We start from the raw sequence: 12,817 nt of genomic DNA, 5'->3' as shown, positions 1-12,817 counted from the left end.
TCTACTGGGTAGAGACACAGCGAAGCAGTTGGGAGTACTGTTGATTGGCTTGCCAAGCGTCATCAGCTCGGAGAATATCCAACACGTATCAGATAATGGTATTGATAAGTTCCCTGTAATTAAAGGTATTAATTAGTATTTATTTAATAAAGACGTTGTCTAACTTCTCCATACACACAGGCGTCAAAATACGTATAAATATCGATGACACTGTCACCCCTGTTGCGCAGCACGTTCGCCGAGTCCCAATAGCTCTTCGTCAACAAGTCGAAGATCAACTCGATAAGCTTTTGAAATTGGGAATCATCGAAAGGGTTAACGGTCCTAGCCCATGGGTATCTCCTGTTGTAATAGTTATCAAAGACAACGGTGATGTACGACTATGTATTGACATGCGTCGTGCGAACACTGCAATACGACGAGAATACCATATGATACCTACTCTAGGGGGCCCAGATAGCCGTAGCGGTAAACGCGCAGCTATTCAGCAAGACCAAGCTGAGGGTCGTGGGTTCGAATCCCACCGGTCGAGGATCTTTTCGGGTTGGAAATTTTCTCGACTTCCCAGGGCATAGAGTATCTTCGTACCTGCCACACGATATACACATGCAAAAATGGTCATTGGCATAGTAAGCTCTCAGTTAATAACTGTGAAAGTGCTCATTAGAACACTAAGCTGAGAAGCAGGCTCTGTCCCAGTGGGGACGTAACGCCAGAAAGAAGAAGAAGAACCTACTCTAGATGATCTATTATCGAGGCTCAACGGAGCTAAATGGTTTTCCCGGCTCGATATTAAAGATGCTTACCACCAAGTAGAACTGCACGAGTCGAGCCGATTCATCACGACATTCATTACGCATCTTGGCATGTTCCGTTACACCAGATTAATGTTTGGAATATGCAGTGCGTCCGAGCATTTTCAGAGAATTGTCGAGCAACTACTGAGCAATTGTCCTAACTCCTTCAATTATCAAGACGATATTTTTATTCATGGGAAAACGGAAGCTGAGCACGACGCTGCCTTACAGAACGTTTTACGCACGCTGGAAGACCATAATGTCGTACTAAATACCAAGAAGTGTAGATTCAAAGTAACGGAGACGGAGTTTCTGGGTCACGACATTTCCCAACAAGGCGTGAAACCAACGCACGACAAAATAATGGCAGTGCAACAGTTCAGATTACCCAGATCAGCGGAGGAAGTTCGCAGTTTTCTAGGACTTGTTGGTTACGTAGGTAGATTTATCCCCGACTTGGCTACTAAAACATTCGATCTTCGTCAACTAACTGTTACCGGACAGAGATTCGTTTGGACAACGAAGCATGATGTTGCATTCGACAATCTAAAACGAGCAGTATGTTCCGCTCCCATACTGGGATTCTTCGATGACAAGCGACGGACAAGAGTAATAGCAGATGCGTCACCCGTGGGTTTGGGAGCAGTTCTAATCCAGTTTGAAGACGAATGCGATGATAAGCCAATTGTCATTTCATATGCCAGCAAGAGTCTGTCTCCTACAGAGCGCAGGTACTGCCAAACAGAGAAGGAAGCCCTTGCTATTGTATGGAGTGTTGAAAAATTTCGTTTGTATCTGCTTGGAAGAGACTTTGAACTCGAAACCGATCACCGTCCCTTAACCGCAATTTTCAAGCCAACCTCACAGCCCCCCGGGCGTATAGAAACATGGGTACTTAGACTGCAACCATTCAAATTCAGGATCATATATAGGCCTAAAAAACTAAACGTTGCAGACCCTCTTTCTCGGTTTTCTTCATCATCGGATAATCAAGAAATTGATAATTGCGATGATCAGATTTACATCCACGCGATCACGGACTCAGTCGCTGTCGATGTTTCAGAAATCAAAAGTGCGATAGATGAAGACCCCGAATTAGTTATTGTTAAAGACGCTTTGTTAACAGCAGACTGGACGGATGAAGCAGTTAGAAATGGTGCTAAGAAGTACATCCCTTTTCAAAATGACCTCGCACTCCTTGAAGGCTACGTAATCCGTGGATGCAGGATTGTCGTTCCCAGAAGCTTACGCACAAGAATGCTGCAGCTCGCTCACGAAGGACATCCAGGTGAGACATTGATGATATCGCGCCTTCGAGACAGAGTTTGGTGGCCTGGAATGGATGAGGATGCAAGAAAAACAGTTAAAAGCTGTGAAGGATGCCGTCTGGTTAGTAGACCATCCGCACCTGAACCAATGCAACGACGTGCAATGCCGAATGAACCCTGGGTGGATGTAGCAATGGACTTTCTAGGACCATTACCATCAAATGAGTACCTGCTGGTGATTGTCGATTATTATAGTCGATACAAGGAAGTGTGCACTATGAAGCGAATAACATCAGAGGAAACGATAAAACAAATCGAACCAATCTTCGTACGGCTAGGCTACCCAAGGACAATCACTCTAGACAACGGTCGGCAGTTTATCAGCACAGAGTTTGAAGACTATTGCCGCTCAAGAAATATAACGCTTAATCATACAGCCCCATATTGGCCAAAAGCCAATGGCGAGGTTGAGAGACAAAACAGTTCTCTCCTTAAGCGACTTAAAATAAGTCATTCAATGGACCGGGATTGGAAAACGGATTTACTCCAGTACCTAATGATGTATAACACCACTGCACATTCAGTTACTGGAAAGGCACCTTCCGTTTTATTGCAAAATCGTTTGATCCGGTCTAAAATTCCGTCAATAGGTGATATAGAAACGGCCCCACCAGTCAGTTCTGAAGCCAGGGACCGTGATACTATTCTAAAATATAGAGGAAAAGAAAGGGAAGATATAAGACGACATGCAAAGCCATCAGATATACGCGAAGGAGACAACGTTTTGTTGAAGAATTTAGTATCAACAGGAAAACTTACTCCAACATTTGGTAGAACAGAGTACAACGTCATGGAGAAGAAAGGAAATCGTGTCAAAGTACTTGATCCCTTGTCCGGCGGTGTCCTAGAAAGAAACACGGCACATGTAAAAAAGATACCCAATTTGCAAACAGATTCTATCGAAGAGGCGACATCAAGCAGCGTTGATGATGTGACTAGCAACCCAGTACCCGATCGTGAACTAGAGTTGGTACAGCCCTCTCGTCCTTCCCGTTCGATGTCGCGGCCGGCATGGCAGCAAGATTATATTGTTAATCAACCGTGATCTGGATAAAAAGGGGAGATGTGGTGAATTATGAACTGAGCCCAGCAGGCGTGGCGATGGGGATTCATTCGAGAACCATAGTCAGTTGTGTGTGGACGTTTATCTCTTTTGAAGTGCGCGAATTCTGTAATCGAATAAATCTTATTATACCAACTTGTTATCGTTATTTTGTGTAAAATACCACAAATGGCATTCCTAACTTTCCCCATCGTGGGAGCTGGTTGGTTTCCACTGTCCGCTGTGCTGACGTAGTCATCGCCTTTGCTGACCTGACCTTCTGTACCTGTGTTCTCTGCGCCATTTAGGTGTTCATCGTAGTGTTGCCTGCACCTTTCGATCACCTCGCGTCCGTCCGTCACGATGCTCCCATCCTTATCCCGGCACGTTTCAACTCGCGGCATGAAGCCTTTGCGGGATGTGTTGAGCTTCTGATAGAACTTCCGCGTTTCTTGAGAACGGTACAGCAACTCCATTTCTCGGCATTCCACCTCTTCCAGGCGGCGCTTTTTGTCCCGGAATAGGCGGGTTACTCCCAAGTAACCATGGAGCATTATATAATTGCATATATAATGCAGCTGCATTGCCATAAGCCTATCATTAAAGTAATTTAAAAGTGGAAAAGGGCACTTTTACAGTTAAATTAATGCAAAAAGGACGATAAAGCAATGAAGCAACTTATAAAGTAATATTAATGCAGCAGTACAATTTATAAAGTGATGTTAGTGCATTGATAAATTTGTAATGTAGGGTTAATGCTTTATTGCTTGACAGCTCTTGAAATTTGTTGAATAAAAGCAATGTTGCATCAATGGTGTTGATATGCAGTAGAATACGTGCAATGTTATAATGCTTGTGGTTACTTGGGCTGTTTCCGCTTCAGTCTGTATCGTTCCACGTATTGTCGCGTACCATGCTGCAGCATTGCAGCCCGCGCTGCATTCTTCTCCTCTAAAACCTCCTGGCAGCGTCGTTAATGGCTGCTTTGACTGTCCTCCAGCTGTCCTCAAGTGCCGTCCATCGATCAAAACGTGGTCGATTCGCGATTCTGTCTGCTGAGGTGATCTCCAGGTGTACCGATACGGGAGGCTGTGCTGGAAATAGGTGCTACGAATGGCCATATTCTTGGAGGCGGCAAAATCTATCAGTCGTAAACCGTTCTCGATCGTCAGCCGGTGGGCGCATCCAATCGTCGGTCTGAACTCCTCCTCCTGGCCAACCTGAGCATTCAAATCTCCTATGATAATCTTGACGTGGTCGTGGCTTGGGCAGCGGTCGTACTCGTGTTCGAGCTGCGTGTTGAATGCGTCCTTGTCATCATCAGTGCTTCCGGAGTGAGGGCTATGCACGTTTATGATGCTGAAGTTGAAGAACCGGCCTTTGAGCCTCAACTTGCACATTCTTTTGTTGATCGGCCACCACCCGATCACGCGCCTTTGCGTATCACCCATCACTATAAAAGCTGTTCCCAGCTCACGAATGTTGCCGCAGCTCTGGTAGATGGTATGATTACCTCTAAACGTTCGCACCATTGCTCCTGTCCAGCACACCTCCTGCAGCGCTACGATGTCGAAACCGCGGATCTTCAGTACATCGGAGAGTATGCGAGTGCTTCCGATGAAATCGAGAGATTTGCAGTTCCACGTAGAGGAAGTGGTGGTAAAATGAACACCGTGGCTTATACCGAGAATAAACAAATTTCAATGAATTTTTAACACGCACGGACGATTTAGAGCATAAAACGGAGTGTTTGAATTGATACGGAGGTTAATTGAAGTAAAAATGTCAACGAAAAATAAGAAATTAGAAAAGCACGTTTGAAAATTAGAACTGACGTAACTTTTCGCTCGGAGGTCTTGAGGTTTTTCAGTGAGATGAATATCGTTATGATATGATGACAAATCTGATATCTTTCAATTTCCTTTTGAATGGGTTACAATCCTTAATGGATATATTTTCGGAAATGCCATTAAAATTTTCAAAAATGTTTGCTGTGCTCACGTTTTTTCCATGATGTTCATTTTACCAGCACATAGTGCACCGCAATCGGATTTTTTTTTAATGTTACCATTCATTCTCTCGGTAATAACTTGATGATAGAGCGTTCAAGAGCAGCAACCTTTACAGACCACAACCATATCGAGCCACTCAGCGTGTCAGCGAATAGTTCAATTCACGGTGAAATTATTTACCTTTCGAATTTAAAGATATTTAAAAACGAATGTGCAAGTACCGTCGTTGGGAGTGAGATTTGGCCAAAAATGCGTAAGTCCTCATTTATTTTTGAACAAATTTCGCAATTTGACTTGATGTGTTCGGCTAAATACGAGAATACATTGCAAATTCTGAACAAATAATTGAAATTTGATTATTTTCCTTTAAATTGGAGACGTGGGGCTGACATTGGGTCAAACAAACTACACTCAGGAAATTGAACTATCGATAAACATAGGAAACCCTTATGAAAATTCGCCACAAAAAAATAGGATTGAAATTCATAAATTTACGTTATAAAACCAAATTTGGAAACAAAAATATATTTCACGGCAACCTGGACAGACTTCAAATTTATCCCTCTCATTTACCATTATCACGTCTATCTTTTGATACTTCCAATATGCGTAGTGATAGGGATACCACAGAGAAACAGACGTAACACTTAGAACAAATTGCGATCAAAATCATAGTCGCGAAAACATATACGCCCAATGCTAAAAACACTGTAGTTGGCCGATGGACCAACAGGTTGCGGTAGTGTGTAAACGTCAAACACGAACAAAAACGACGCGAGCGCTGCGGGTGGTCGATTGACCATCTACCAGATATTCGAATCGATCGTTAAAAAGTTGGTTGTTTCTTCAGAAACATCCTTCATTAAGGTTTGAAGAATGAGTTTTCAATATGGGATTATAAGATTCTACTTACATTACAGTACTAGCGTGTTTGGAACATTTCTCAAAATTTCTCCATAGTAATTTCCATATAAACCTACATTGTCTTTAGGTCACCTTTAAATCACCACCTAGTAAGCTGAAAATTTCACAAAACATTATTTTTATGGTATGAATTGTGTGGAGCATATAGGAGATTGGATTTTCAAACATTTTTAAAATTTGAATCGCCCTACTGTTATATATTTTGATAAGATCACTCACAGCCAAGTATCCTCCATATATCTATCCGATTTCTTCAGCTCAGAAATAATCGTACTGGATTTATCTTGCCCAATGCCTTGTACAGTGCTGATAATCTCGACGAACTTGCGTTCAATTTGAGGCAACATCATTTTGCCGTCACCACAGACATAAATCTTGCAGTTCGATCCACAGAGCAGTTCAACTAACGCCTCCTTGTTGGCTTCCAGAAGATCCTGAACATGCCGATATTGTGTGCCCGGATCCCGCGAAAACGCCACTGAGCAATTGTTCAAAATTCTACCACTAGTGTATTGCTCCAGTTCATCGCGACAAATGTAGCTTGAGTTTTCATAACGAAAACCGGCAAAAAGCCATGCATTGCCCAGCGAATGTGGATTCGGTGTTTTAGATCTTTTCTCCAAAAAACTCAGATATGGAGCTATTCCTGTCCCAACTCCAATCATTACTGTGTCATACTCCATATCATTGTTTGTGTAGACAAAGCGTGTCGGTTTTCTGAAGTACAGGAAAATTGGATTCCTGCTTTCGCAACTGTCCTTCAACATCGTAGTTGTCAACCCCGGTGATTCTTCATTCAGAGAGAAAATTATTCTTAGCTTGCCCACTTGCCCCGGATCGTCGTAGTAATTGGCAATGGAGTATGGTCGTGGCATTAGCCGTGGTAGATGTTCAATGAGGACTGATATGGGCGGTTTGCAACTGGAGATATGCTTCAGCAATGTGACAAATCCTAGCCTGGGCTCCAGGATAATATCGTCATAAACGTGACCATCTTTGCTACATAGCAATGATATGAAGTGTTTTTCGCCCTCATCAGTGGTATGGTCCAAGAGAGCCCGGAGAAATAGCTGCAAATAATAATAAATAGTCATTTCCATGGAACTAGTTAACAATAAAGCAATATTTCATTAACGAAAAGGCGTCAAAAATATGAACTTGTGTCTTCATGTTTGAAAGAAACCAAAAAGAGATAAAACAGGTACCATGAAATACTTATAGTAGGAAGTCCTTCATGGCCGAACAGCCTCTACACCCGGACAGTTTGAATTGAGCTTGAGCTTGAGCTTGATTGGCCGCCCGTGGATGCACTCCAGTATCGCCAGATCAGCTGCACTTACACAAGGAACCAACCGAATGACTGCTTGGGACTAACAGGCATCCTCAGTGTATAAGTGCTGGTGATCTTCTATTTTTAGGCAACAATGGCACCTGCCACGTCAGAATGCAGACCAATGAGGGGAAGGGGGAGGAATTGATGATGCATTGAACTGACTCCCACGTAGACCGTATATTCCACTGTATCCACGTCAGTTCATGCGGGAGTGTATGGATTGGGGGGAAGGCATGGCAGAGAGGTTTGCTTTTGTGGTTAGCAGACTGCCTATGTATCAGGCGTAAGAAAGGCGTGCACGTGGAAGTAGGAAGCGTTAGGGAAACGGTTTCTTGTCCGTCTCTGGTTCTAGCGTTTGCTATGAACGAATAGTTTGAGTGTGATATATTTAGAATGGAAGATAGAAGCAAGTGAGAGATATACAACTACAAAGTACGAGGAAAGGGACGGGCCTGGGATTGAACCCAAGACCTTCTGCATACGAAGCAGAAGCGGTAGCCATCAGACCACTACACCCGGACAGTTTGAATTTTTCAAAAACAAATAATAATATTAAGATTTTAGTATTCCAGGATTACACACATTTTTGCACTGTATACAAACTATGACGTTTTCATGTCCAAACGTAAACAAACAGTAGCTGTTAAAAGCTTCACTCTGATACGATCTACCAAAAAAATGTGAAACGATAAAATTTCATACAAGTGTAGCCACAAATGTTTCTTGTAATGACGCACCAACGACGACCCGCTAAAACCAGCCTATGCACTGTGCTTGAGCAATTCTTTTAGAATTGCTCAAGTGGTGAACAGTGCATCGACATTACCCTTGGCCTCAGACCCTTATCTCCCCGGAACCACCTTACGGTATTTCTTCGGGGAGGGGCCTGTGCATATATCACAACACGTGTAGCAGAAGTAGCCTAGGCAAACTGCTTCTCCTAGCCAACTTAAACAATGCTACAAGGGACCAGCCTCGGCAGGGCTAATCCTCTTCAGCCAACTCTTGGTCGGCGCGTCATAGGCGCTGCAATTCTAACATAATGTGAGTGACAGCCGTAGTTACTGCATTGCATCACTCGGAATCCGCACACGTTCTCTCTATAATATTGTCAGGGGACGTGTCCCCTCCGCATGCATTGAGCATGCGACCTCTCACAACAATGAAACGGGGGCAATCGAACACGACATGCTCCGCTGTTTCCTCCACACCAGCACAATTGGGGCACGCAGGAGCTTCTGAGTGCCCGAACCTATGCAGGTACTGTCTATAGCAACCATGTCCTGACAGAAACTGCGTCAGGTGTAAGTTCACTTCCCCATGGTTTCTACCATACCAATCTGACACATTTGGTATTAGCCGATGAGTCCATCTACCCTTAGTGGAGTTATCCCATTCCTGCTGCCAGCATCTAAGCGTTTCCTCTTTACACGTGTCGCGGATTCCTCTGGTACCCCTTTGGTTGAAGCATTGAACATCTTCCTTGATGATGAGCCCGATGGGCGTCATCCCGGCTATGATGCACACGGCCTCTTTAGATACCGTCCGGTATGCACTTGCTACTCTTAAGCACATTATCCTGTACGTGCTTTCAAACCGCTTTAAGTTTCTGCTCGTTCTAAGCGCTTTTGACCAGATTGGTCCTCCATACCTTAGTATGGATAGCGCCACGCTTACCAGTAGCTTGCGTTTGTTGGCAATTACAGCAGAGCTGTTAGACATCATCCTCGAAAGCGCCGCTACAGCCGTAGATGCACTTTTACATGCATATTCAACGTGGCTAGCGAAGCTCAGCTTGTCATCGATCATTACCCAAAGATGCCTAAGGGATCGCTTGGACTCTATGGTGCAATCGCCTACCGAGATAAGCGCCCGTTGCTCGGACTTGCGGTTGTTGACCACCACCACCTCAATCTTGTGACGGGCCAGTCCTAGTTTCCTAGACTTCATCCATTCCTCAACTAGGGAAATAGAGTGCGCTGCTGTCAACTCTACTTCCTCCATCGATTCACCATAGACCACTAGGGTGATATCGTCGGCGAAGCCAACAATCTTAACACCCGTCGGAAGGGGCAGCCTCAGTACGTCATCGTACATCGCATTCCATAACAGCGGGCCCAGGATTGAATCTTGAGGTACTCCCGCGGTAATTCGAATGCTTTTCTGCCCCTCCTCTGTGTCATACAGTAGAATCCTACCATCAAAATAGCTTTCTAGAAGCTTACACAACTGCACCGGTACCTTGAGGCGGTGAAGCGCGTTTGCTATTGCTTCCCAGCTTGCGCTGTTGAACGCATTCTTCACGTCCAGAGTGACAACCGCGCAGTAACGGATGCCGCTCCTTTTATGCTCGATTGCCACCTCAGCTGTCTGAACGACCGACTGGATGGCGTCCAGAGTAGATTTACCTTTTCTGAATCCAAACTTGTTGTTGGACAGGCCGTCCGCACTCTCCGTATACGGTACTAGTCTGTTGAGAATGAACCTCTCCAATAACTTGCCCGTCGTATCCAGTAGACAGATAGGTCTATACGCCGACGGGTCACCTGGTGGTTTCCCCGCCTTTGGTAGTAGCACCAATTTCTGTCGCTTCCATACATCCGGGAAGATTCCTTGATCAACGCAGCGTTGCATCGTGGTTCTGAACATGTCTGGATCCACGTTCACTGCCGCTTTTAAGGCAACATTCGGGATACCATCGGGTCCCGGTGTCTTGTTTGACGCGAATGATTTCACGACTTCTGCCAGCTCTTCGTTCGTCACTCTCGCCACTTCTTCTCCTTCATCTGCCGCATACGGCGCTGGGGGCCACGAGCTTATGGGATGGTGCGGGAAGAGTACATCGATTATCGATCGCAGCAACTCGGGCGACTTCTCTTGGGGCGTTATGGCTCCTTTGGTCTTAGCCATTACCACTCTGTAGGTGTCACCCCATGGACTAGAATTGGCACTCTCGCATAGACTTTCAAAGCATGCCCGTTTTCGACTCTTGATTTCCTTTTTGAGAGTCAACTTTGCCTCTCTGAATGCTGCACCGCGTTCCTTTCTTTGTGCTTCTGTGCGTGCGCGTTGCATTCTTCGTCTAGCCCGAAGGCAGATTGCTCGAAGATTTGCAATTGATTCGCACCACCAATACACCGGCGGCCTGTTCTCTCTAGGAGGGGCTTTTCTCGGCATGGAAGCATCACACGCTCGTGATATCACAGCAACTAGCTCTTCACCGTTTAGGTCCAGAGTGTTCCGTTCGCGCCTCAGGGCTTCAGTGAATACTTCGCCGTCGAAGCGCGCTGTTTTCCATCCTCGTGCTTGGGTCGAGTTACATCGCGCTGCCTTCCGTCCGCCTGGTATTATACTATAGCGAATCGATTGATGATCGCTATGAGTATAACCGTCATCAACGCGCCAGTTCATGGTACCTAAAAGGTTAGGACTACAAAACGTCACGTCGTTAATCGATTCTGCACCATTTCTGCGGAAGGTACTCACTGTACCCACATTTGCCAGCTCTACATTTAATGCGGCCAGGGATTCTAACAATAGCTGGCCTCTTTGAGCGGCTACCCCACTCCACTGCCCATGCATTAAAGTCGCCAGCTATCACTACTGGCCGACGTTTAGCTAGTTCGGCTATCATCCTGTCGACCATGTGGGAAAATTCCTCAATCGACCACCTTGGGGGCGCGTAACAACTGCAATAGAACACGTCGTTGATTTTTGCTATCACAAAACCGTCATTTGAGGTAGAGACTACTTCTTGGATTGGGTATCGTCCTGTCGTCCCTATAGCTGCTAGCTGTTGAGACCTATCCGTCACCCAGTTCCCGTTGTTGGCTGGTATGCGGTATGGGTCCGATAGTAACACCACGTCAGTGTTGGTTTCCGAGACTGATTGCCAAAGCAACTGCTGGGCTGCATCACAGTGGTTTAAATTTAACTGTGTTACTTCCGTTTTGGCTGTTTTGACACTCCGCTTGAACCCGGACATTTAGGTCCGCCCGTTAAGTGTCCGTTGTCTGCTCTGTCGACACATATTAGGCACTTAGCGATTTGCTTACAATCTCTTGCCCTATGGCCTTCAGTGCCGCATTTTCTGCACATCTTAATTCTGTCAGGACCATTGCATTTCCACGACTTATGGCCCTTCCCGAAACACTTGAAGCAAACTTCAGGAGGCTGTTGTATGCTCAGCCGGCAAACCGACCAGCCTACCTTGAGTATGCCCAAGTTCTTCGCTTTGTTGGCCTCTGTGACCGGCAGCCTGATCGCCGCCACCTGGGTGCCCTGCGGGCCCTTTCTAAGATGGATGGCCTTACTGGCTACGTCGATGTCACACTGCTCTTTAAGAGCAGCCGAGACTTCCGCTGCGTCGGTGACCTCATCCAGATTTTTACACTGGAGAGTCGCTTCAGCAGTAACATCAACCTCGTCGCCAAGTACTTCTTGTGCCAGTTGCTTATAGACTGCACCCTTTTCCTTGGCGTCCTTCTTTAAGACTAGGATCATTTCGCCAATCCTAGTTCGCCTTATGCTCCGCACGTCTGCGCCCAATGGCGATAGCTTCTCTGTGCTTCGCATCGCCTTCAGAACCTCGGCGTATTTTGCTTCCTCAGTTTTGATAACGAGGGCTTCGCCTAAATTCCTACGTTTCGCTGTTTTTGGTTTAGCGCTCCCCTTGGGCTCCGTTTTTGGTTTCCTCTGTTTTTTCTTATTTCCAACTCGTATCCACGGGTTGCTGTTGCCTTGCGCCCGTGGTTCCTGTGGATGCACTGCCTGGTTCGGGTTAACCCGTGGCTCCTTTTTCTTGGCTTTCTTGGCCTTAGGCTTGGTGTTGGCCTCTCCTTTGTTGCCATGTCCTCTTGATCGCGGAGCTTGGCTCGTGCCAGCTTTTCCGCTCTGGAGGACGGCCGCGTAGGTCACTTTTCCCTTAGCAACCATACGTCATTTCGCCACGTATTCATCCCCGGAAGCTTCCCTCTTCCGCATCGCGTATCGAATAATATCATCAGATATATTCGCGTTGCCTGTGAAGGAAAACACTTCGGTCTGACACGACCTAGTGTCTTTTTGGCCTTCTACCTTGCCAAGTTGTTCCTTGGCTTTCTCGTAGTCCTGCTTTGCAGCTAGGACTGATTGTCGTAATTTCAGTAGACTTGTTTTCAAGTCTTTGCTGATATTGCTTTTGCTCTTAACAAACTCGATGATGACATCAAGTTGCTCAGCAGCTACCTGCATTTTAGGGAGGTACCGTAAAACGGGGTAACTTTGATAGTTTTTTCGAAGAAAACTTGAATATTTTTGCATGCTGTTTCAAAGAATAATAATTTATATTTTTAAAACAAGTACTGGCATCCTAGCTATCGATTGCAGTCGATAGATTTCCA

At 45.5% G+C, this 12,817-nt stretch overlaps 1 protein-coding gene across 1 annotated transcript in view; it reads right to left on the bottom strand.

Annotated features, from left to right (window-relative positions):
• Positions 1-6,270: 6,270 nt before the first annotated feature.
• LOC5578477 (methionine synthase reductase) overlaps positions 6,271-12,817 on the bottom strand; it is a 28,221-nt gene continuing 21,674 nt past the window's right edge. The window contains exon 3 of the mRNA XM_001656950.3: positions 6,271-7,173. Within this exon, the coding sequence (XP_001657000.2) occupies positions 6,319-7,173 (855 nt within the window). The 3' untranslated portion in view covers positions 6,271-6,318. The remainder of the gene's footprint in view (positions 7,174-12,817) is intronic.

The sequence above is a fragment of the Aedes aegypti genome, unplaced genomic scaffold, assembly GCF_002204515.2.
Source record: "Aedes aegypti strain LVP_AGWG unplaced genomic scaffold, AaegL5.0 Primary Assembly AGWG_AaegL5_hic_scaff_1759_PBJ_arrow, whole genome shotgun sequence".
Classification (NCBI taxonomy): Eukaryota; Metazoa; Arthropoda; class Insecta; order Diptera; family Culicidae; genus Aedes; species Aedes aegypti.
Note: the sequence above shows the minus strand (reverse complement) of the source record. Positions and strands in the feature narration are given on the sequence as shown.